Consider the following 24,508-nt stretch of genomic DNA (forward strand, 5'->3'; position numbering starts at 1 on the left):
AAGAAGAAGCTTCGGGTTTACTCGGTTCACTCGGCTCGAGCTGTTCTCCCCGTGGTTGCGAGCTGTGTCCCTCCCCTGTCAGTCACATCCAACATGGCGTCGGGCTATATAGTAAATCGTGGTGCGCTAACCTTAGGAATACATTACCGAAATGTTTGCAGAACCAACACATTTACACAGATTCGAGAAAAGAAACGATGGATGAAATCCTATACATACACTATGGAAAGAAAGCGAAAGATAGAAGGGACTCCTCCGCCGAAGCCAAGGTAATATTAGCTTAAAAAGTTGGGAATTAGAGAGCATCTCAAGGCCATTTAATGGAGGAAACAGCCTAAGTATGCATGGAGGAAGTGTTAAGACGTCATTACCTTGAATTACTTATGCAGTACGGGTACATTGATGTTGCGTTTGACTGTAAACCCAGCAATAACCTTGCACTGATCTGTTCTCTATGTTGAACCAAACGTAGCTAAATATTGATGTATTTAATTCTCAATTCAATTAAAAGGTAGCATTCTGCTAACTTACTCATGCTTCTATTAATTCCAGCAAAATCATTATTGTTATTAGTTTAATAAGCATACTCCTTATAATAATTCTTCCAATTACAACTGCTTTCCAGATCCCAAAAACCTAACTGGGATTACCATGCTGAAGTGCAAGCATTCACCTGCCGTCTTCATGAGAACTTTTCCTTGGAGTTGCTAAAGACTGCGTTTGTCAATCCATGTTATATTGAATCTGAGCAAAAGAGAAGGCAAGACTTGGGAATGGACTCTGAAACAATAGCTCTTGTCTTAAAAGGCAACATTGAGCTACGCTCACAGGGGTCAGATTTTACCTCTAGTTTCCTGAACGATTGGTGTCGGGCCAGCTTTCCCCGTCTGCACAGTGATGGGGTAGCGGCTGTCGTGGCACACCTTACCTGTTCAACAGTGGTTTGCCATGTAGCAAGAAACCTTGGTATTGAAGACCTCACCATGAGTGCCGAGTTCCCGATTCCTGATGATGTACTGCAATCCACACTGATGGCTGTGATCGGAGCGTTACTGGAAAGCAGCGGAGCAGAAAGAGCAGGGTTCTTCCTAAGGGTGAGCTGAACTGAACACAGAAGTTGGTATTTCAATTATATTTGTTGAACTAGCTGCCGTTCTCTTATCAAAAGCGCTTTAACTGCATTTTTTCAAAATACCTTTTCATTATGCTTTTTCCAAATAAATATTCTCTACAATGGATCCAATGTGTAGACCAGAGGAAGCAACGCATGCGCACGACTATTCCTGACAATCACTCCTATTTAAGCTGGGATAGTAAAATGAACCATGGTAAAGTATTTTATAACCCTTTCTAAATATCTTTTATTCTTCTCCAGGACTTTCTTGCCACTCAGCTGATCGGGAAAGACCTGTTTGATATGTGGATAGTGGTGAACCCCATGGGTCTGCTGATGGAGGAACTGGCCCAGAAGAACATGTCTGCCCCAGAGCCCCGTCTCATTAGGTCGGCTGGGGCCAGCACGGTTCTCCCACTCTACTTTGTTGGACTTTACAGGTGTGTAAACATGTTCCATTCATCTCTCACTCACACTCACAAACGCATAAAAGACCTGGGGCAGGTAGGTACCCTGATATTTAAATGGGTTCTTGGGGCATATTTGATGATATGTTTTTGGATTACACCAATAGACTGCCTAATGACTTTAAAGGGACACTGTGTAATATTTTATGTCATTCATTACCTCAAATCAACGTATTCATAAATAAGTCCTCATTGGTGTAAAATTATCTCTGCCAAAAATCTCACTTATCCTCCTGAGCGAAGAATAATTAATATGTAGTTACATAGGAAGGGTAAGCTTCATGGAGGCTTCCATGTTCTTCCGGTCTATGAACTGCCGAGAGGGACAAAAAGCACCAAGTGGTACAGGAAATGCAAACGCGTTTTCACTCTGAGCCAGCGTGAGTGATGACTGAAATAATTCACTATCTTGCTCGAGGAGTAATTACTCATACATCATTAGCTTACACTAATGATTCAATGCAGTTTGAAATTTGTTTGAAATAACGAACCTCATCACTCGAATGACTCGATGAGGTAGTATTGGATGTCATGACACAGCTTCTTGGCACATACTGCCCACTAGTTTTTGAACAAGCGAGCACTATTAGTTTGAATGCAATATACAATTGTACCACCAGATGGGAGTCATTTTTACCCAGTGTCGCTTTAAGCATGGTACAATGGAGTGTGGATATTAGGGGCCGATGGGTCTGGATTCAGATGTTAGGATCGCATAAAATGGGGTCACATAACATTTGTTACATGTTCTTTGTAATGTGCAATTCATATCTTTTGTATTACATAAGTTTAAGGGGGCATGCGTTATCCAATTTGTCCTCTGACGTAATGTTTTGCATCCTCAAACTCAACAGGATTGTTTGTTTTGTTGATATTCTCTTTTATGTTCCGCTTTCTCTGCCTATATTTACACGGAATCAGCGATAAGAAGCTATTGGCTCAGGGTCCAGGAGACACAGTCATCGCTGCTGAGGAAGAGGCCGCTCGCGTAGCTCTGCGTGATCTCTATGGTTTCACCGAGAACCGCAGGCCATCAGACTTTTCCACAATGAAACAGCAACAAGAACCTGTACAATATGTTGCCAGCAACTAATCCAGGGTGTACATGGCAGGCAGCAGAGAGAAACGTAAATGGTGGTGGAGCATCGCCCTTCCGTTTTGTTATACCGTAAGATGCAACCATTTAATTTCATACTTGATTGGAAGGGTAAACAAAAGCAATGTTATTTGTGACCAAAATAAATCCTATCGGAAACTATGTTGTCAATGGGTTTGTTTTATGACCACAGGAATGTTCATGTCTTCATGCCAAGAAGGGTGATTGATGTTTTAAGCATAGGCTTGGTGAAGCTCAAACACCATCTGTTTTGGAGTGGGCTGGTCATATTCTGGGGTAACCACTGGAAAGTTATGCATTGTGTTTTGGACCATACTACAAGATAATAAATGTTTTTGTTACTCTGCGTTGTAAATATGAATGCCTGCCATGGGTCTTATTTTGTTCACCTAAAATAAACAATCTTTATAATGATTTTGTGGATCTTTGTTTGATGAATCAGAAAATCGCCATTTATTTACTTCTTGTATTCAGCCTTTTAAAGTGGACTGGCTAAGTACAGCATTATTTAGGTTTCAACATGGATACGAATTTGACTGGAGGTTGTATACCAGCCCAGGCTATATACCTTCCCAGACAGACTTTCAATGTCAAACCTGGTGTTATCACAATCATACCCCATTTTTTTTCCCAATAAAACATTTTCTAATTTGCAATAAATTGTAGGCCTACATCGGGCATTATTTGGTTATTACTCTCGCCCAGGATAAATTTGTATGCAAAGTCTGATTTGGAAGAATGGTTTTGTGTAGAGGAGACGAAAATAGTAACGTTGCAACTAAAATACAAACTACCTGTCATTGCTTTGGCTAAACCGAAAGTAGTTCATATTGCAATATATAAGGCTAGTCGTTAGGGGGTGCTATTTTCCCCTAAAAAAACGATTGAGCACTGTGCAGACCCCCCACCCACTTGACTACACGCCTCAAACGGAAGGCCGCCTTGACAGTCGTAACGAGCTGCCGACTCGGTTTGAACGTGTCGGTAACCGTTAACCAGCAGCATAATTTATTTTAATCGTTTCGGACTCCCACAATCGTGACTGGAGTTATTTCCTTGTCCTTAACCATGGCGGCGAGTGCAAAGCGTAAGCAAGAGGAGAAACACCTGAAGATGCTAAGAGAAATGACGAGTTTACCTCCCAATAGAAAGTGCTTTGACTGTGATCAACGCGGCCCAACCTATGCCAACATGACGGTGGGGTCTTTCGTGTGTACCTCCTGCTCTGGCATTCTGTAAGTAGTGTTTCACTGACCTTAGCTAGACATGGCGCACACCACGCTAGCATATTGTGATCTGTTAACTACTCATGGTACCTTAACTTGTGTTAGCCAACTATCGTTAGCTGATAGCCGTAGCCGTCTCCTAAGTTCACGTAAGCTAGTATGACTGGCGAGACTAGCTTGCCTTGACATTGTCTTGATTTGTTGGGTGGGGTACGGAAGGATAGGGTGTCGGCATTTAGCATATGGTGGTAGCGACCATCCCAAATGCTAGCTAAACTTACCCGACCGATGCTACCCATTTAACTTAATTGACACTTGCAAGCTTGGGCTTGATGTTTACCAGATAACCTAGATATCTGGACGAGCTAGAAGTTGTCAGAAAACGTTCCTGGTCTTGCATACTTAACTCTCCAAACCAGTTTCTAAACGTCATCTTGTACACACAGACGTCAGAACAATGGGACAATTTGCTCCTGTTTGCAATTGCTTCTTCTCATTCATTATGCATACACTATATTTTTATTGTCAGAAGCCTATGCCACCCAATCAATGGATCTGACTGAATATGATGACCTGATATTGTACATTATCAAATATCTAACACTTGATTCTTTGTGAGTACACATTTTGTTCTCCAGTTGTGTAACATCAATAGCAGGGAGTATGGGATTAGTGGGGCAGTCTGTTTCTTATCCTTCAACAAATAATTTCTAACGTTGCTGAAAGACGACTGATCGAAATATCGAAAAGTGTAGTGATGTCTACTCTTGACATCGAATATTGAATGTAGGAAGTCTTACCCGTCTGTCTTAAACCACCTAACCCTAACGTTTTACCATTCTTTGTCTTGCCCTGAGTTAGAGAGGGAAGTTACTTGCTATTCATTTGCTAATTGTTATTCATCAGCTACCGCTTTTAAAGTTAGTCATTCATTCAGACTGTGATAAAGATGAAGATGTGCGTATATTTATAAAAGTTCAAACACCTAACTTGGTTTCTTCTCAGAAGAAAGGACTACATACAGAATAACTACATAAAATCGCCTTTGTTGGAAAAAGGAGGTGTACATTGTCCTCATAGAGCTGTTTTGGGGTGAAAGTGCCGATGTTCGCTTCATGCAGGAAGCCTGGTGTGATCGCACGTGCAGGAAGTGGCTTGGCAGTGGCACTGCATAAGAACCATGTGATGTTGCGTGTGCAATAGGAAGTGTTAGAGGGGGGCACTGTCCGTTTCTTGTTTGTGTCATACTTGATAGCTTGCATGCATGGTGCAAGCTGATGTTGGCTTAGCTTTTCCCTCTGCCGCCTTTATCTGCCTGCACCTGGCCACAGCAGCTTCAGATATGATTGTTTGCTTACCTTCTGGCCTTCTAATGGGTCACTTAGTGGGAATATTGTGATCACTTTGTAGTTAGTCCCAAAATGAAGGTGTCATTTTTGTCTTAACATTATCAAGGAATGAAGCAGACTTTCTGTCAGACACACACACACACACACACACACACACACACACACACACACACACACACACACACACACACACACACACACACACACACACACACACACACACACACACACACACACACACACACACACACACACACACACACACACACACTAGTTGTAGGGGTTTGAGTAAACACATTCCAAATGAAGGTGGAGGCTTCCCCAGGAGATTATTTTTGCAGGATTGTTTCTTGTGACAGGAAGTACAACTTCATAGTTCATGTTCCCTTGAATAGGAAGCCTTTTCCTTTTTATAGAGTAGCACAACTGGAACCGAGTAGTAGTCAGGGCGCCTGCCGCCAGCCTCTGTAAATCGATAATTAATCGATAATTAATAATTCTTTAGTTGTGACATTACAAATAATGATGATAATTCTATAAGGCTATTAGTAGTATAATTATTGTGGTTCATGGTTTTGTAAGCAAATCGACCACATACTTACCACACATACTACCATTTGAATATTAAAGACTCCAATATGATGTTTCAGATACAACCATTGTGTGGATAAGTCCCTATGGGTGACTTGATCTTCACGTTTCTTTCCACACAGAAGCAGGTTACATTTCTTTACTGGAAGAATAATCTTCATTTTTTTGTCAGTGGGTTTAATGGCACTTTAGTGTATTCTTTGAATATTGGTACAATGAGAACGCATCTCTGCAACAGATCTAACATAAGTCTTTTTTGTCTAATCTATTTGAAAATGGCCTCCTCTGGCTACCCAAAGTATTGCGTTCTGGCATTTAAGGGAAGAACGTTCTAGAAGTGTACCTTACATAAAGTGTCATTAAAATAAAGCTGCAAACAAAAATAAATGTGTTTAGTGAAGTCTTCGCTAGAGTGAGGTTGTTTAAACAATATCCCCATTTTTGCAATCATGGACACTTTACAAGTACTTTTAATTCAATGTTTTTAAGTAGTTTTTTTAAAGTCTTCTCTGTTTGATTGGAAGTTCCCATGCTGACAACTATTCTTATCCTTGAGCTCTTGCAGTATGCAAATAAACAACGGTGCTCTTCCCCCAAGTTGCTTGGTGTGTAACATAGTGCTGCTTATTTGGGTTTCCTTTTGAGAATTTTTTGTCTGCTACTGTCGGGTATTCACCTTGTGAAGTTTCATAACAGCCATTTCAGTCCGTCAATGTAAAATATTGTTGGTCTGTTTTAATAACTCGCTCCGGCAGGCAGACCGTGCAGTGTTGGAATTCATCCGTGGCCCAAGTACTCAAAAATGCAAACATATTGAGACCTTAAGGGCTTTGGAAATCCTCCCAGTATCTGACCTAGTTTCATGTGTTGTGTGGTGGAAAACTGATCATTCACCTGTCCTCGGGCCCTTGCATGCTTGCATGCACATTGCACACACACAGTGACACCCTTGGAGGGAGATCATGAAATAAACCATAATGTTGTGTTAAGGTTCATATAAATGCAGTGTGGTCGTTTGCTTATTCGACTGTAATGCAAAGTGTTTCGTACCGTTTGTGTAGATTATGACACAGTGCAACAGTCAACAGGCTCGCGGAGGTCCAGCACATGGAAAGGCAAACAGGAGCAGCTGTAAGGCCAACCGCAAGAGGAGTAAATTATTTAGCAACTTCATCTAGTGTTTCATTCCCGATCATGCACAGCTTTTCTTCTGTCACTAAGGAGCTCATGGTTGAAAATAGGTTTGGCATTCCGGACCATATTTTCACATCCAACGCGGTAAGAAGGTGATGGAGGGGTGGGGAGGGTGATTATGGTCTTGGTGTATGATTATTGATTTACATTTTCAGTTGTAATGGTTTCCATTCTTAATTTTTGTTTGCTAAATAAACACTGGAAGCATGCGGAGCAGCGTAGACAGAATTTTGTTTCCACTATTTACAACAGGCCATGAACTTGTTGCAGTAATAATTGTGTATAAAGTGGGCGCTGGCACTCTTTGCTCAGCCACTGCAAGTGTATACTATTTATCTCTTAACCGTTTGAATATCAGCTGGTCCGTCAATGGTCTTGATGACAATTTAGTGGTACACCTAAAGTCAAAGGTTGGGGGCCTCTGGTCTACAACTTTTCCAGTAAGCCCAACCCTACTGCAGCCCAATCCAGACATTATGGCAGCAAACCCTCCCTTCTGATCCCTCACCAGTTTTTCTTTCGGAGTAATTAGTAATGGAGCTGTCAATGGTTCACTCTGGATTGGGGACTGGTATGCTGTGGGTTGGAGGATTGTGTACACAATAACAGTTCAAATAACCCCAAATAAAATTCAGACAGGTACTTGTTACAAAGTGTGATTATACCACAGTTTGTTTATCAGATCGGCCGGGATAGCCGGTCTGGGGTAGTCTTAGTGCTGGCGGAGGGCTTTCGGAGTAAAGCGGGAGATGGAGATTGTTCGTTTGGGCCTCGGGTCTATATGGCATTAGATGTGACCTTGTCTTAGAAACAAGCGAGGCTTGTGCAGGCTAATGGGTGTCGCGCTATAATTGGTCTTTCTAAATTCAGTGAGATCTTTTGTCCTTGAGGTGCACTGACAAACTCTGCAGCAGCGTATAGCAGTTCGGAGAGAGTTGCACCCACGCGCGTTACACTCATCTATTCCTTTTCTTCTTCCCCCCCCCCCCCCTTTCATCTTTTATTTCCCCTATCTCCCTCCCTGTCATCGTCGGATCGTTGCTTTTGTCTCGCTCGTCCCAGTTTTCTTACACTAATGACGTCTGCTCGGCATCGCTAATTAAGTACCCTAACCCAAGCAGAAGGGTCTGCTTCTCATCCAGAGACGACATGAGTTTGATGTGTAATCTTGTCAAATCAAATTAACCCCTGACCCCCTTGTCTCTCTCTCTCTCTTTCTCTATCTCTCTTGCTTCGTATCCATTCGCAGACGAGGCATCAACCCACCTCACAGAGTCAAGTCCATCTCCATGACAACATTCACACAACAGGAAATCGAGTTTCTACAGAAACACGGAAACGAGGTAGGCACGAGTCCACTCTTTTACAACCATCGGCCTTCCATCTGACCAAGGCATGGGGACCCTGTGAAAACAAAGCCTTTGTCGCTGTGTGCATAATTCAATGTTACCCATAGTAACTCTTATCCAGGGCTCAACGCTAAGGTTTTTCTTCCACTTGCCCGGTCGGCCCAGTGGGTCTGAATTCTACTTGCCCAAAGTCAATTTTTACTAGCCCCTATATAAATAGTTTTTTTATTAGATGGTTATCAAATAACAACAAAGATTCAAGTAAATTGAAAGTAAGTAGGCCTAAATCCAATAATTCACCAAGCATTATCCGACGTGGGCAAGGGGAGGGGGCAACATAAGGATAACTTTATAAGGATGCTTTTAATCCTTAATCCAGCGGGTTGTCATAGTTAGTTGCCCTGAGCCATCGGGCAATCCTTATTGTTGAGCCCTGTATCCTTTCGTTATGTGTTCTAAAAACACAAAGAAAGTGTGCCAAAACTATTGATGATTTATTTCTTTGCTAGTTCAGTTTGTGTTGCACAGCTAGTTACAGTTTAGAGAACACTATTACTGGCTTTATTATTATTCTGAAAGTCTCTTGCCTACTTACTTGGATGGGCTAGATCTAACATGATTTTAAATCAAGCTTTTAACACTAACATCGATTCAATTATTTATTTATTTTCATATTTACTTCTTGCCTCTCATTCAGCCTATTTAAACCTTTATGCCATGTCCCACTTTTCAGACCCATGATTTTTGATTGCATTCCTGAAATATTTTGACTAATCTCGTAAAGTGGAATTTATAGGCTGTATGTGTGAATGGGCTGGGAATAGGTTTACAATGTACACGGGGACTTCCATTCAGAGACTGTAGCTGTGTTCGAAATCGTTCCCTATTAACTCACTCACTATTCCCTATAGTGTTCATGATATAGTGCAATATTTAGGGAACGAACAAACGAGAATTCGGACACTACGCTGAACATTTCTAAACGTCATTTGCATCAGTAAATGTGCCGGGCAATTGTGTGACGCAGACAAATGCGCCCACATCATGTAACAAACCGGGCACTCACAAGGAAAGCTGGAGGTTGTATTGATGTTGAATGTTACATTTCCTTGATCAAGGGTTTTTAAATTAATTTTGAATGTTACATTTTCTGTTAAATCACAAATAAATTGTTGAAATTTCTAAACGAAAGCCGGAGACTCCATCATTAAATGTATTTGTTCCCGCAGTTATTCAGCTTCTTCTTCTCCCTCGGAAGAACACGACCGCATTGCATTGTGGTATACGGGAGTAACATGTAGGGAACATCGTATGTACACTCAAATTTGGGGTATTTTAAGTGCACTATATAGTGCATGAAATTAACCACTGAGAATTCGAACGCCACTACAAAAGGGCGAGCACCCTATATAATGCACTATATCCGTGATAGGGAACGATTTCGAACACAGCTTGTGTCTCTGTTTCGCTTCCATCCATACACTTGTACCCACCATCGACTCAGTCTGGTGTTACTATATACATTCTTTTAGACACAGGTGTGATCAATGCTTCAGATTTACTTAAACCAAATAGTAAGTAAAATGAGCCAAGCTATAATGGATTAGCAAAATGCTAATGAACATCGTCCCGGCTGGAAATGCGGTTCATTTGTGATGCGTCTCTATTGAAAGATCATCTTATAACTTAACCCAAAGGGCTCTAAAGACGTTCCTCACACCTTATACTAGCGCTGTCTGTATTCCGTGGCTGCCTGCAGGCTGTCAATGTGGAGGTGATAATCTCATGGGACGGATGCGGTACATGCAAAGAAATCATTAGTAGAAAACCCGCTAACCTGCTCTGCCACCCTGCACTTTCCCTAGGTGTGCAAACATATGTGGCTGGGCCTGTATGACGAACGGGCCACCCCTATTCCAGACTTCAGGGACCCTCAGAAGGTCAAGGAGTTCCTCCAAGAGAAATACGAGAAGAAGAGGTGGTAAGACTCCGTTTTTTTTCATCATCTCTCATAATACTCAGCAAGTCATCTTGCTGAGTATCTCGATTCTATGGGACTTTCACAACATCCATTAGTTAACATTAGACAAAATGGGCACTTGAATTCAAATATATGTACAATACTAACATATAAAAAATATATAAGACACAAATATAAGACACAAATTTGATTAAATTGAAAGGTTTTGGCATAAGTTTCGGTTGCAGAGTTAGACAAAAAAACTTGCCAGACCTTTGACAGTACATTCCCTTTACTTTGTATTCTTATTTTCTAGTGTTTTACCAAAATAGATTCTCTATGCATTGCCTTCTGACTGGGAACGCCTTGAAGGCATCTCAGTGCCATAAGCCTGGAGCCAGTCACCAGAAACCCTTTTTTAAATTCCCTCAATGTAGGTCACCCAAGTCAAGGCACTGCAAATGTGAGCCTCTTTGTTCTTCAACAAAAGAATCTGTATCATTAAGCTGACATATAGCGTGATAAGCAATTTTTCTAAACATTACTGCTTTATTTGATGAATAAGTAGAACAGCTTCTTTGGAAGAAAGGGAACACTTGGCAGTCATGGGAAGAGGAAGAGCTGAGATGCGGTCTTCCCTATCTTTGGCTTCTTGCGCTGTGTTAAAGCATTGTCACGTTGCCTCATGCTGACAAGGTGAAAAATGTGCAGCCGTCTCATATATTTATATCTATATATTTATAAGGTAGGGTCAATACTTGAAGATGTGATCATATTTAAGTCTCTGGAGGTTGTAAAAAATAGAAAGGCACCATTACCGTTAAACAAAGAAGCTGTACTATAATAATAAGAATATATCCATGCACAATATTACTTAGTTGGTCTCTATTAATATATATAATTGTACAGCATGGTAAATATGCATGAGGTACATTTTTAATGATTGCAACCAGCTAAATCAGAGCCACTTAAGACACAAGATATGTTTTTTTTTTAATATCCTGATAAATTGTTATATTATATTATAAATAATGACACTTTATCAGGAAAATCCCAGGAACACATTTTCTTGAGGCACACATAGTTCTCCATACAAGTAGCCTAGAGGCTTTGAGTTAAAACAAAAAGCTGGCTCTCTGCTGATGTTTTGTGGGATGGGCTTCTCCAGGTACGTCCCCCCGGATCAGGCCAAGGCGGTGGCATCGGTCCACGCCTCCGGCTCCTCCAACAACAGCAGCACCAGCAGCACCCCCGAAGTCCGGCCGCTCAAGTCTTTGCTGGGGGAGTCTGCCCCCTCCCTGCACCTCAACAAGAACACCCCTCCCAATCAGGTACCCAGTTCCCCTATTGATGCATGCATGATGCATTAGGGCCTGAATGGGGGTTTGTTTACGTACAGATTGACAATACATCTCTCCTCTTATCTTATCTGTGGGACAGGCCCATGAATGCATGAAGACGCCATCATTATGTATTTTTCCATTGGTTCACGTGTGACAGAATACACAACTTCCAGCTCATTTTAAAATAGAGCCTTGTTGATGCTCTTATAAGCTAGAGGTCTTGTAGACCCCTCTGGACATCCATTATCATAACATTTTGGGGGCCACCTAAAGCAACTCAAGCCTGAGCTCATGCACATGTACCATGGCTGGGACTCAAACCCCTAACACTGGCAGTGTTAATGACTTGCTCTACCAGCTGAGATGGAATGGACCACCATGCTAAGTTGCTGCATTTCCTTTGCTTTCTTGTTCGTTTCACTCCAGTCCCCGGTTGTGAGCCGTGCCGCAGCGCACCATCACCACCAGCAGCACTACCACGATAAGAAGTTTGACCTCCTCAGCGACCTTGGCGGAGACATTTTCGCAGCCCCTGCTAATCCGCACGCAGGATCCAGCGCCAACTTTGCTAACTTTGCACATTTCAACAGCCACCCAAGTAAGAATGCATTTAACACGTTCTAGACTTGCTGCTGAAGTGCTTGACTGCAGCCTGAATACAAAAGCGTTTTACACTAAAGCATTAATGATGATGCTGCTCCTCATGTTGAAGAGTCTACCCACTGCCATGGGATTGAGCTTGTCCATTAAAGTTGGAGATTAAGGGCAACAACAAAGACTTCCTTTACGTTCTTGTCCAGTGATGATCCATTAGCTGTCTTCTTTTTATTCCCCATAAGCTTAATTCCCGCTTCTTCTGTGAGGAGGCTTATACCCTCGCCGAACTCAAAAAATATTCAAAAGATGACTATATGTTCTCAGCTTCTAGATGATATATAGTCCATGTCGCCGTGTTGAATGTCTTCTGGACATTAGAAGCGTCTCCCTCGGGAACGAGGCTGGCCCGCAATCTGCTGATGATGACATAAGGCAATTGAGACATAAAACATCCTCATAACGCCGGAAAAATCTTTGAACCTATTCTACCTTATTAGATTTCAGTTGATAGCAGCCCTGCAAACCGCTAGTTAGTATGGATTGTTGCCATGCATTATCGAACCCTGAGGGTATACATCTCTATTTACTGCGTTTCTGTGGCGACTAATGCTCCAAACATAAAGCTGTCATATTCCTTCCCTCGGGGATCATGACCTCTCATTTCCTCTACAGTAGTAATCAACAACTCTTGATGCAATGAGCTAACACTCTCACACACACACGCACACACACACTTCCAGTTGCGACCACGAGATGGGCCACCTCATCGGCCTCTCTCCAGAATCCAACACGGCAGGCATGTTGTGTTTTGTCATTGCCACGGGACACTCTGATTCACTCGGGTTCATATTTAGCTCACCCCTCCATCCATCCTCCTCACATGTCCGGGACGCCCCACAGGTCATTATGTGTGCTCATCACGTGATATCATCTCATTGTTTTCTGTTGTTGTCTGTGTCCGTCTTCACCCTCATCCTCACACCTGCTCCCAGCGGCTCAGAACGCCACGGCCAACGCAGATTTTGCAAACTTCGACGCGTTCAGTGGCACGTCTGGTGGCTCCGGGGGTGCTTTCAACAGTGCTCCACCAGCTTCGTTCCAACCCACAAACACAGGTAGAGGCGACCAACCACACCACCGCTAGACCACACACGTGCATACTGCACACCGGTTAATTAGCCTCACCATGCTACATTCTGAACACACTCACTCACTCACACACAGTGTGTGCAGCACAGTAGACCGGATACTGTAACACGTGTTCATTTTCTCTGCAATTCGCTTCTTGAAAGACATTTCACCCCTTGAAATGTGTTTCTTGAAAACATTGGTCATGATTGTTGTCGCTCTTTTCCCCATATTGTGTCCCTCACAGTAGACTGGCCTCGTAGTGTCATGGTGCCATTTAAGTACAACACCCCCTCCTACCCTGGCCTCTCTCTGAGGCGTCATCCTAGTGTCCTACTGCAGTATGTTCTGCTGCTGTCCTGCAGCGAATGCTGCAGCATACGCAGCATCTCCTCCATCCCAATACCCTCTCACTGTCCACTTCCATCTCATTCCCATGACTTGAAGTTTCAACCACAATTTTAAGTAATGCACACATGCCCACCGCCTAGCCACCGCTGTACCACGGTTATGGTCGCATACCACAGTGCCCCCCCCCTGATGGAGGTGGTCTACCTCGATGGCTATTGGCTGCCAGGTGTCCTGATGGTGTTTTATTGGTTTATGAATAAAGCTCAACTGGCTCTCTCTCTGTCTCTTTCTCTTTCTCTCTTGCCGTCTCTCTTTTTCTCTCGTTCTGTACCATAATCCCTATCTCGTGCACACTGACTTGGCTGCTGGGCTGTCACCCTTTTTCTATTATTATTATTTCATTTATGTATTTATTTGTCTGTCGATTTTCTGGGGATCATGTTCTCCTGTTGCTCTTATCACAGTTGCTTTGCTTTTGCTCAACGCCATGTTATATTGTTTATACTTTGGTTTCTTTCTTTATCCCTGTTTTTTCCACCTTGTCTCCACACTGCTCATTCTCCACCCATTTCTCCCCCCCCCCCCATATCCCCCTTTTGGTCGCTCAGCGTTCACTGTCCTTTCATCCAGCCACAGTATGGGTGAGTTTGCCAGCACTCCGCCTCCTGTGGTTGCGCACAGTAAGTGTTTTATCACTGGACTCTCGCTCTCCCTCTCTTTCTTTCTGTCTCTGCTGCTTTCTGCCCCTTCTCCCCCACCTCTGTGTGCTAGCCGGCAGTATCCTCTCTTTTGGCTCTCTGCGGTCTTCTTAGGTCTGCATGTGTCCGTTTAGTTGCCTGACGGGACTACTTAACTTACTGCTGCGTCGGTAGCAGCGGTGATGACGGAATGTTTCCATTAGACTAGTAGTAATCCAGAAGCACACTAACAATTGATTGGAGGTTATAGTGTCAATGGAACCGCATTAGGGAAGACTCGCTAGCCTAACACATTTTGAACAACACTGCAATGCACCGTCTTTACTCCGATGGAGCTGTTGATGCTTCCAGGCCCAGAGCGCGCCCCCCCCCTCCACCGCCCTCCCCTACCCCAGCTTAAGAACACCCTGCTGTCGTTCAACTCCCCCCACTGCCCTCTTCCTTTTAAACCACAACAGCCAGAGCCTGTATCATGTGATGCTGCTGTTCACCAGCAGCCCAGCACACTGCCGTCTGACCTCACCATCTCTCTCTTTCTCACGCAGGTAGCGCCTCAGGGGGACTAGCGAGCACCAATTTTGCAAATTTTGACCACTTCCCCGCGTCCTGTAGTGCTGACTTTGGGACCTTCAGTTCCTCCGCCTCCTCCTCCCAGGGTCACTCCGCAGCGTCAGCCAGAGAGCCCCTAGAAGGCTCTAGCGCCCCTGCCGATAGATATGCTGCCTTGGCCCACCTGGATAGCGACTTGTGTAGCTCCACCGATACGGAGCAAGGTAAACTTCTCCTGCCCGGGCCTTCGCTGTGGCAAAGGTTCAGGGCTGGGTAGGATATGTAGAACAGGGAATAGTTTATGATGTTGTTGTTATTGTTGTAAACTAATTCTGCACTTACAAGAGATTTTTCACTAATTTCATTGCAATCTTCATTTACCAGACCTATTTGCGGAATCACTGCTGTCATTTTTATGTTGGCAACATACATGGTCTTTCTCTTACACAGACCTGGATTAATTATGTACATGATTAATAAGTGTCACCTCACCTCCTTTTACCTTGGTATGAACGAACAGTGGTTTGTCTCTGTTTATTTATGGAGCTGTGCATTCAACTAGTATCACCACCGACAACCGTGGCATCAGCGCTTGTAACTCAGCCTGTGTATTTAAATGTCCTGCCTGCCTAAGAGAACGGACACAAACATTTCTAACGGCTAAACATTCCTTCTCTCGTCATTTTCCTATAGGTTGAATGTGTGGCATCTGAATTCCTCTATACATCTAACCCAAACCGTTTTCTTATGTACACATGCTGTTTTAAAAGGACGTCTGCTCATCTTGGCCCTTGTGTGTTTGCATCCTCAGGGAGCGGCATCGCTGGCGGGGTGAGCAACGCCGCCCCCGGTGGGGGGGCCCCTGGAGCTGGCGCCGGGCCCCCAGGCCAGGCCCCCGTGTTGATGGGCGGGGACCGCTACGCTGCCCTAGCTGCGCTGGACACGGTCTTCAGCCCCCCGGCCCCAGCCACCAGCGTTTACAACCCCACCAGCACTTCACAAGGGTGAGCAGGGGCGGCGGACGCCAACGCAGTGGTCGTACGGTGTTTAAAGACCCCACCTTTAGTCCGTCTACAGCTATCTCAGTCACACAAATGAACAATGCGTCATGTGTTTTTATAATGTTATAGATGATTGTCATCATAAACACATGACACCCTCTCTGGTCACTGTTTGCTGTCCCAGTTAGCCTTTTATGTTTTATCATTTCTTTCGTTCTTTATCTTCCATGTTGCAGGGGCATGTATGGTTCGGGGACAGCGGTGTCGTCCACTCAAGCACAACAGGGCCTACCAAACATGGGACAAGGCTTTGGGCCAAGTAAGTAAAACACCGCTCAGTCCCCTCTTGGAAAACCTCTTCTCCAAGTTCCCCAAGATGGGACAACTTTCCACTTTCAGGTCAGTTGAGAATAATAGTCTTGCCTGTTTTGCGTCATGGTTACTTACACAGTCAACAGGGATCGTAGGAGACATCATGCAGTAGAGTACACACACTGAGCTAGCCAAGCCCGGAGGTGGTTACCGAGTCCAGAGACTCCATCTTTGATCGTGTGCGTTGGGTTGCCTCCACAGCTCAGACTAACCCGTTTGCCGCTGCCCCCCCGGCTGCCGCCACCAACCCCTTCCAGAGCAACGGGAGAGCAGCCGCAGTAGCAGCGGCAGGTACGTCCTCGTGGATCACATGACACAGGGTCTGAAAGGGGGTCGAAATCCACAGAAAGGTTTGAAAACGAATGAAAAAAATTATAAATGGATTTACAGATCTGTGTAATTACAAAGAGCCCAAGTGAACACCCTATTTATAGCAGTTGAATGATCAGTGGCACATTACCTTCCTCCTCCACGACATGAAACAGACTTTCCGGCAAAAGCAGCAAATTACCGGCGAGACAGTAACAAGGCCTAGAACTGAGAATGTATTGATATGAGACCGCTGCAGCAGCGTAACCGGATTACACCCAACCACCCACCATACAATTGACTGTTCCAGCAGCAGAGGAAAGAAAGTTGTCCTGTTTAGCCATCTTTAGTGGGTGCACGCTTATGTAGAACCTGTAATGAAAAAATAATATTTTTTAGTATAAAAATACTTTTTAGTATAAAAACTAATAGTATAAATTTTTTATTTTGTCATTCAATCGATTCCGCAATTGCCGGAATGGGCGGAAGTGTTTCTCACATTCTCTCGGTTCAGAAAGCCAGCATAAAAACGTTGGGAAGAGAAGAAATGTTTAAGCAAGGGTAGGCAATTTGGATAAACCAGCGAGTAAGCACGATTTTTAAAGTATCCAATCCAAAATAAATAAATAAAATACCCTCCCTTCAGGCCATCTTCCAAAGTCACACACTCGCCTAGTTCTAGCAATACGTCAGCCTACCCTCGTGAAAGAATCCCAGTCATATGCAATTAGTGCAGGGCAGGTGGTAGTTAGGTAGACACCGGTAGGCCATAACATAATTTCATTCGTGCCGAATTAAATGGTAGGATGGGCTTTCTTTTTTTTCTGATTGTCCATTATAAATATGACAAAGTGCTCTTAAAATAATAGGTATGCCCTAGCTTTAATGTTTTTTCTTAATTGATCCCGCAATGCTCCCCAGGCATGATGGGTGTTTACCCTGGGCAGGGTTTGGCCCCAGCACCTTTTGGTAGGTCCCCATACTGTGTGTTGATCTTCTCTCCACTGCTGTCCTCTAGCTTGCTGTGGTAGTGTTTTTACCAGAATCACACAAAACTGCTGAGGTAGGATCACTGAGGGTGGCGTGATTAGTGTTATTGTGTATTTTATCAACAACATGCGCAAAAGAATGGACCAGAAGCTCCAAGTGTTCCTCCTGCTTACTAGTAGGAACTAGTTAGACAAGGAGAAAGACGTGGTTCAGATTGGTCCGTTCATGTTTGCTTACACTAAACAACAAAGCTTTAAATTTCTACTTGTTTAAGTATTTTCAAATTTCACAAGAACATCTGGCATCTTCAATGTCGTTTTTTATTCTGCAAATTCAATATTTTTTGTTAGACAACCAGTAATAATAAGTGGTCAAACACTGCAGTTGGTCTTGGTGCTATGGAAAAATAAATTTACACAATATTGGTATAACTTATGTATGCTAAACATACCGTATTTTTTTAAAATGTATATAAAATAGTATATTGTAGTTTATAGATATGCAATACAAGAACATTGCAATAGTTTGAACAATGATATAGGCCTCTCGCTGAGCACTATATTGCAGTGTATTAATATTTTATTTCTTAGCTTATGTCCTGACCTATTTCCTTTTACTTTTTGCGTGTAGTCCCAATTTTATTTGACAACAAAATTGCATATTTACCAGAATGTGCAGAAGTGATACGGGCCAAATATGCCTACGCATGTAGTTCTGTGCCTCCTTCCTCATTGGCACATCAATGTGTGGAAATCTAAAACTGCTGGCTACAGATACCGCCCCTTTCTCGGCCCTGCCCTGCTTATCTAACTGCAGTGCACTGAGCTCTGCCCGACCAACCATGCTATCCTGTAGGAAAAAACTGAATCACAACTTGAGTGCACCACAGGTGGTGCACTTGGATTTTGTGTTCTGCTGATGCTGCTCTTGATAGCCCCGGTCTGTGTGGAGTAGACTTGTTGAATTGTCTTGTAATGGCATATGTAGTAAAGAATATGGCTGTGTGTTGGTGCTTCTTAAACATAATGGGGTTTACCAGACCTTGTTAGATGTATCTTGATTGCATGTTTTGAGTCGGATTTCAGTTCCACTTGGAATTACCATGCGTCTCAACAAGAATCTTAAATGACCTGTCGGGATTAGACCTTTTCTTTTGAACGTGCAATATCATAACGGTGTACAAGGTTGTTCCATTGTTGCCAGTGCAGAACTTAATTCTGACAAACAGCAGACGTGCCAACTATCTACAAATGTGACCTTAAAGAACAAATACCAGACAGATGTTTATGCTACACATACAATGAGATCCCCCACCCTACTTCAGATCCGAAGACGCCTTAGAAAGACCGGCCACATTTAAATGCCAAGTGTAAACAGGGTGTTTGTTTATCAGGCATACATTGGTCATTTGTTGATCCTCAGTCCCTCCTCTCCCTCTGTGTTGCAGCTTCTTTCGGTACGGGCTCCCTGAGCATGCCGTCTGGGTTTGGAAACTCCTCGGCCTACAACCTGCCCACCAGCTTCAGTGGAACCTTTCAACAGCAGTTCCCTGGCCAGCCCCCCTTCCCCCAGCCTCAGGCATACGCCCAGCAGCCTAATGGTGGGTGCTGTGGACTGCCTCGACACGTGCATATGGACTCATTATTTGACGTATTCAATTCTGCTTTCATATTTTGACTGCACATTTAGGGGATGGTGTTTGATTAATGTTTAATAAATGTATGGTATTTAGATTAAAATGTAATACGTTTTCTCAACCCATTCATGAGTTAGTATTTGAAGTGTTGCAATCCAATAAATAATTTCCCTCTGGGATTATTAAAGTATTTATCCATCTATCTATCGTTCTATCGTTCTATCGTTCTATCGTGTTCTATCTATCGGTCAAGGATCGAATTATGCTAAATAAAAAATAGTCAACAAATATTGGACCATAGAAGGTTAAAGCCTGTAGCCCATCCCCTCCAGTGTGACATGTTCACTGTTTTCTCAGGTGGGGGCTTTGCAGCCTTTGGTCAGGTTAAACCTGTCCCAACGCCCTATGGCCATGCGATGGCTGCCCCTGGGGTCTCCAGTAACCCCTTCCTGGTGAGTAGGAAGGAGCCGGTGTGTGTCATGCCCCCTTTTTCGTTTTCTTTGTGCTGGTTTGATGTGCAGAATGGAAATATAATAAGAGCAAGTGTTTTTATTAGTGAAATATACCATGGAAATAAGAATATCTTTGTTTTAGTTAGCTAAAAATGAGCCTGTTGAATCTACATAGGGAGGGATTCCGCCATAGTTGTACAGTAGACCAGAACGGATTAATGGCTCTAGAGAGAAGGCGTTTTAATGAATAAAATCAAACGTTTGAGATGGGTGGTGTGTTATCTCCATGGTGTGTGTGTGTTTGTGTGTGTGTGTGTGTGTGGCCAGACTGCTATTGAGATGAATGATCAATACATTTAACAGATAGTGTTAATTATTATCAATATTATATCAAGGCATGTGTATATACAGTTCCATGATTCATCCTTTTGGGTAGAGTCTGACGTTTGGTGCTTTCAGGTGAAGCAAGCGACCCAATCACTACACACCGCTGATGATAGCTTTGAATCTGCGACTCTTACTAGAAAACTAACTAGAAACTAACGGATGCGTTTCTAGTTTTCGAGAAACTTAACAAATCAAATGCATATTTATTCGACCACTTTCTCCAGCACTCACACTATTGTTGTCGTCCCCCTTTCAGGCCGGTGCCCCAGCTGCACAGTACCCGGCCGGAGGCTCCTCCACCAACCCCTTCTTATAGCGCGCCAGCCAGCCGCACCACAGGGGCCCCAACCAGCGCGCTCGCACCTCTTGCACTGTTTTGTTTCACCAGTAGCTTTTAAGGGTAAGAAAAAGCAACAACAAAAAAAAACAATGTTTGTAAGAACGTGTATTTTTTATTTTCATTTGGGAAAAACAAACAAGCAATCGCAGACAAGAAAAGAACGTCTCCTAGCAACAGAATTGCGACAAAGATGAACAGAAGTATGTGATTGTGTGCAGAGGAAGAGGTGTGCTCCTCTCCGTGCCTCTGTTAAAACCTGTGAACTGGCCTGTACTGAGCCACAATGTATATTCAAACTGGCTGATAAGTTATTGCAAATATCCTATTCATTATGCTGCAAACGTGTACAGATCTCTCTCTCGCTCGCGCTCTCTGAAATATTTAGCTCCCTGCATATCAGTATTTGTATCTTGCACCCACTCAAAATGTTGTTTAAGCAAACTGTTCACTTGGAGAGTCGATAGATGCTGCCATTTAGCAAGTTGTTTTGTGCAGTATGGTTTACAGTGACCTTGTTAACCGAGGTCCAGAAATGCTTTTGAGTGCGGTGCTAATTGCTGCATCAGGTAAGGGCTGGTCTCTCCTCCCCTTTGTTGTCCTCAACCCCTTCCTTTTAAAGGCACAGGCTCAAAAAATATCAGTTAGGGCTAAGACATTTTATGACATGGAAGTCATATTACAAAAAACAAAAAACAATCCTAAATGTTTTGGGGGGGGTGAAAACCTGCATGGTTTACCATAATGGTGTCCCAGCCTCACTTACACCAGGTGTTAGAATATTTTAATTTAATGTGTAAATATATATATTAAAAATAATTTTAACTAATAAGGTGACCAAACCTTTAATTTGCATTGCATTGTACATGTTCACCTGTGAAAATGTCTCTTTTTTTTTTTTGTATAAAAACAATTTATATTAATGGTCTTGTAGTCAATCATTTGAAGCCATTGACAGTGGAGCCAAAACACACAAGGGACCAAAACTAGCAGTGCTTATAATGCACTACTCTTCACAGTCTTTCTTCAAGGCAGACCCCAGGGTCTGGTGGATCACTTTTTGAAGAAGCAGGCTCTTCGCTGCATCTCCGCTCTTTCCAAATGGTGAACACTCCACGTATTGTGAATATAACTGCAATGACTGCAAAATAGCTGGAATATATGGTGAACTAGAGGGGGAAAATGGCATTCAGTGATGTGAGTGATTTGAATTTTTCTTTCTACAAAAGCATGTTGTAAGTCCGCTGTCCTAAACTGTCGACTCACCTGAGGGATGATGGCTAGGCCCAGCCCTCTGCTGTCCACCACTATAGCGGTAATGATAGTCTGCAAGACCAAAGCTCCGAAGTTGTTGACACCGAAAACCAGAGCATATCTTTCCATCGATAAGTCTGCTGCGATTTGGAACCTGCGGCAGACAGGTGGTGTGTTGGGTATATTGAGGTGAATTCCCCTTGTGTTGCACCTTTTGTACAGCCTTCTTAAGGGGATGAAGTTGAACTTAACTGAAAGGCTTTAAGTATGGTGCTTCTTTGTCAACCCCGTTTCCACATTTCACATCATGGGATTGGCAAAATAAAAATAATACTTGTCTACCGGCACACCCTTAAACCCCTCATCAAAAGCTTCCAAACCATCTATTATCGTATCACCTTTTTAAGGGCAGGAAGTTATTTTGAACCAAACATTACGGTGTGCATCCATCTTTCTACTCCAATAAGCATGTGCCTGGTATATCAATGTCCCTGAAAGAACCTTGTCCTTTCAAAAATGTAGTGCCAAATATCGAATAGCTTATATTGATTTGGGGCGAACCCAAGCCAACGGTTGGGAACCATCATCCTATCATCTACAAGTTTATCTTTGGAGCATCGTCTCATCCTCTTTTGAAGCGCAAACTCACGTCGCTATGGTGATCAGCAGCATGTACAGTCCCTTGAAAATAACATAGCCAGCATAGCACAGCCAGATGCTGCCCGTGAAGGTCATCAGGAAGAGAGCCGTGGCCTCCAGGCCTGAGAACGCACCCAGAGACAGCTCGCCCCAGTGGGACCAGTTGACCTGGAGGAAGCCTACACCATAGGCCGTCGCAGCACCTTCAACATAAACAAATATAGAATTAATTATGACTGAATGTTGGTGTTCATGCCAACTCAAAGACTATCAACAAAATCCACTCCTTAAACAAGTGCTTTTTACCAAACAGATTAGAAAAGGCTTCCACTCCTCCATTGTACATGGTGAAGTTTTCAGAAGGCTCGACATGTTGCCACAGCACCTAATGGAGGTATATTTGGAGTGCATTAGACAGGTTGATCCTCTAGTCACTCTCAGCTGCTGTTTTTTTTGAATGGTAAGTCTATAGTGTGTGTGTGTGTGTGTGTGTGTGTGTGTGTGTCTATGTATCATTTCCCTAATGCACACCTGTACATAGTTGACGGTCTGGTTGTAGCCACAGGTGGCCATGGCCCACCACACGGACCAGTAGAGCAGCTGTCTGGAGGAATAACACTGGAGGAAGTCTGCCCAGAGCTGGAGAAGAACCTGCCCACAGCCAGCTGCACGGGCAGAACCCTCTCCTTCATCTCCCTTCTCTTGCACTGTAGGTCCAACTGTCCCCCCCTCCCACCCTGCCTCTTCACGTGTGACTGTTTCCGCCGACACCACTGCCCCCCCGGCCTCTGTCGACTTCCCCGAGCCTTCTGGGGCGGGGCCTCGGTGGCGGTGGAAGAACATGCTGCGCCGTGGCATGGGTAAGAGGCAGGAGGTGAGCAGGGCTATGGAGCTCATGACCATGGTGAAGACCAGGATGCCGCTGTAGGACAGGAGGTCGAAGCTGACCAGCAGCTGGCCCAGCACAGCCCCCACGGTGTAGCCCAGGAGCTGCACGCTGCGGCAGTAGGAAGTGGCCTTGCGGTAATGGGCCGGATCTATGACACTGCAATGGAGAATTATTGAAATACATGTACGCATGTTTGCTTTGCTGCTTCACTAGCTCTTCAGGCTCACCAGGGGGCTACATGATGGTTTTTCTTGGCTCTGCCTACCTATAAAGAAATTTGGGCTATATTGTGACCTTCCAACAACCAACAATATTATTTGGAGAAGCCCAATGGCATCAAAGATAGGGTTTAAATCATATAGAATGTTACTAGTGGCATCTAAATCCTGATCCTTTCAACCAATGGGTTTACTCCCATGAACACACCCGACCTGTAGATGTAGGAGAAGTAGGCCACCTCGGTGGCTGTCACAACGCCGTAGAAGAACTGCATCGCCTGCATGGCCGCCACACTCCGCAGCCACAGCAGGAAGATTGTAGTGATCAGCAGGTTCACACTCTGGAACACCACCACTGGCTTGTAGCGCAGCCAATCGGTGAGCAGGAACACGGGCACCAGCACGCACAGGTAGGAGTAGGTCCAAACTGGGAGGATCTCGTTGATCACCTGAACTCACGATTCATGGATGCAAACCATGGATGTACAGCTCATGGGCACAGGACTCCCACAATATTTGGATTTGGATTAAACAACTCTAGAGAATTATATTATTCTGATGCAATCACCACTCCAGCACAATCAGGAGCTAATTAATTCATAAACCAATTAGGGTCCCTTTATGAAGTTGGTTAGCAATCATTGACTGGGCTGGTCTCTACCTGCTCTGTGGTGAGGTTCTTGTCCGGTCCGGTGAAGAAAGGGATAAGGAAGGGTTCCAGGGGCTTCACGGTGCTGAAGAAGCCGTAAACACACAGTAGGATGGTGGGGTATGCCCAGCCGGCCCTCCATTTCTTCAACCTCTCCATAGGTCTTCCAAGTACTCCCCCAAACGATTTCAGGTTGTCCAGAGCTGTCCTGGTTTTTCTCTGAAACAGGTGTGCACGGTGGCTTCTCCACTGACAATGGGTAGCTCCACTTATTAATCATCAACCCGCTCAAAGGGCAGCTGACGACACTAATTCCCAACCTGCGCTGATAATGAATGTCGT

At 43.9% G+C, this 24,508-nt stretch overlaps 4 protein-coding genes and 1 long non-coding RNA gene across 14 annotated transcripts in view; 3 read left to right on the top strand and 2 right to left on the bottom strand.

Moving 5' to 3' along the window:
* Window positions 1–24,508, top strand: part of LOC132474547 (bridge-like lipid transfer protein family member 2) — a 77,887-nt gene that overhangs the window by 52,337 nt on the left and 1,042 nt on the right. The gene's annotated exons all lie outside the window — the stretch shown is intronic.
* Window positions 32–3,112, top strand: mrpl44 (mitochondrial ribosomal protein L44). Its single transcript, XM_060075332.1, has 4 exons — window positions 32–269; window positions 626–1,094; window positions 1,376–1,554; window positions 2,503–3,112. The coding sequence occupies exons 1-4, from the start codon at window positions 94–96 to the stop codon at window positions 2,672–2,674; spliced, it is 996 nt and encodes a 331-aa protein (XP_059931315.1). The 5' UTR covers window positions 32–93; the 3' UTR covers window positions 2,675–3,112.
* Window positions 3,579–21,440, top strand: agfg1a (ArfGAP with FG repeats 1a). 10 transcript variants are annotated; one of them, XM_060075318.1, is made up of 14 exons: window positions 3,591–3,933; window positions 8,308–8,401; window positions 10,273–10,388; window positions 11,536–11,698; window positions 12,137–12,308; window positions 13,300–13,422; window positions 14,395–14,466; window positions 15,030–15,257; window positions 15,845–16,037; window positions 16,271–16,353; window positions 16,608–16,697; window positions 19,153–19,305; window positions 19,699–19,793; window positions 20,437–21,440. In XM_060075318.1, the coding sequence occupies exons 1-14, from the start codon at window positions 3,767–3,769 to the stop codon at window positions 20,494–20,496; spliced, it is 1,809 nt and encodes a 602-aa protein (XP_059931301.1). In that variant the 5' UTR covers window positions 3,591–3,766; the 3' UTR covers window positions 20,497–21,440. The 10 variants fall into 10 exon arrangements, with proteins under 10 accessions (XP_059931307.1, XP_059931310.1, XP_059931304.1 ...); XM_060075319.1 differs by having other exon boundaries at window positions 14,395–14,427; XM_060075324.1 differs by lacking the exon at window positions 15,030–15,257 and having other exon boundaries at window positions 3,579–3,933; window positions 14,395–14,427.
* LOC132474555 (uncharacterized) lies at window positions 16,593–18,433 on the bottom strand. The gene is made up of 3 exons (XR_009529676.1): window positions 18,372–18,433; window positions 16,867–17,087; window positions 16,593–16,728 (listed from the first exon to the last, which is right to left on the bottom strand). It is a non-coding gene; the product is annotated as an uncharacterized LOC132474555 (long non-coding RNA).
* Window positions 21,521–24,467, bottom strand: slc19a3a (solute carrier family 19 member 3a). Its single transcript, XM_060075329.1, has 7 exons — window positions 24,179–24,467; window positions 23,731–23,966; window positions 22,942–23,455; window positions 22,717–22,795; window positions 22,421–22,613; window positions 21,784–21,925; window positions 21,521–21,686 (listed from the first exon to the last, which is right to left on the bottom strand). The coding sequence occupies exons 1-7, from the start codon at window positions 24,323–24,325 to the stop codon at window positions 21,531–21,533; spliced, it is 1,467 nt and encodes a 488-aa protein (XP_059931312.1). The 5' UTR covers window positions 24,326–24,467; the 3' UTR covers window positions 21,521–21,530.

Source organism: Gadus macrocephalus, chromosome 16, assembly GCF_031168955.1.
Source record: "Gadus macrocephalus chromosome 16, ASM3116895v1".
Classification (NCBI taxonomy): Eukaryota; Metazoa; Chordata; class Actinopteri; order Gadiformes; family Gadidae; genus Gadus; species Gadus macrocephalus.

Excerpts from the sequence above, each read along its gene's own strand:
- mrpl44 (XM_060075332.1), top strand. The coding sequence starts at position 94 with ATGGCGTCGGGCTATATAGTAAATCGTGGTGCGCTAACCTTAGGAATA. Across the intron at positions 1,095-1,375 it reads GAGCAGGGTTCTTCCTAAGG|GACTTTCTTGCCACTCAGCT; the intron begins GTGAGCTGAACT and ends ATTCTTCTCCAG. Across the intron at positions 1,555-2,502 it reads TACTTTGTTGGACTTTACAG|CGATAAGAAGCTATTGGCTC; the intron begins GTGTGTAAACAT and ends ACACGGAATCAG.
- agfg1a (XM_060075318.1), top strand. The coding sequence starts at position 3,767 with ATGGCGGCGAGTGCAAAGCGTAAGCAAGAGGAGAAACACCTGAAGATG. Across the intron at positions 3,934-8,307 it reads ACCTCCTGCTCTGGCATTCT|ACGAGGCATCAACCCACCTC; the intron begins GTAAGTAGTGTT and ends ATCCATTCGCAG. Across the intron at positions 16,354-16,607 it reads GGGACAAGGCTTTGGGCCAA|CTCAGACTAACCCGTTTGCC; the intron begins GTAAGTAAAACA and ends TTGCCTCCACAG.
- slc19a3a (XM_060075329.1), bottom strand. The coding sequence starts at position 24,325 with ATGGAGAGGTTGAAGAAATGGAGGGCCGGCTGGGCATACCCCACCATC. Across the intron at positions 23,456-23,730 it reads TACTTCTCCTACATCTACAG|TGTCATAGATCCGGCCCATT; the intron begins GTCGGGTGTGTT and ends TCTCCATTGCAG. Across the intron at positions 22,614-22,716 it reads AGCCTTTTCTAATCTGTTTG|GTGCTGCGACGGCCTATGGT; the intron begins GTAAAAAGCACT and ends TTTATGTTGAAG.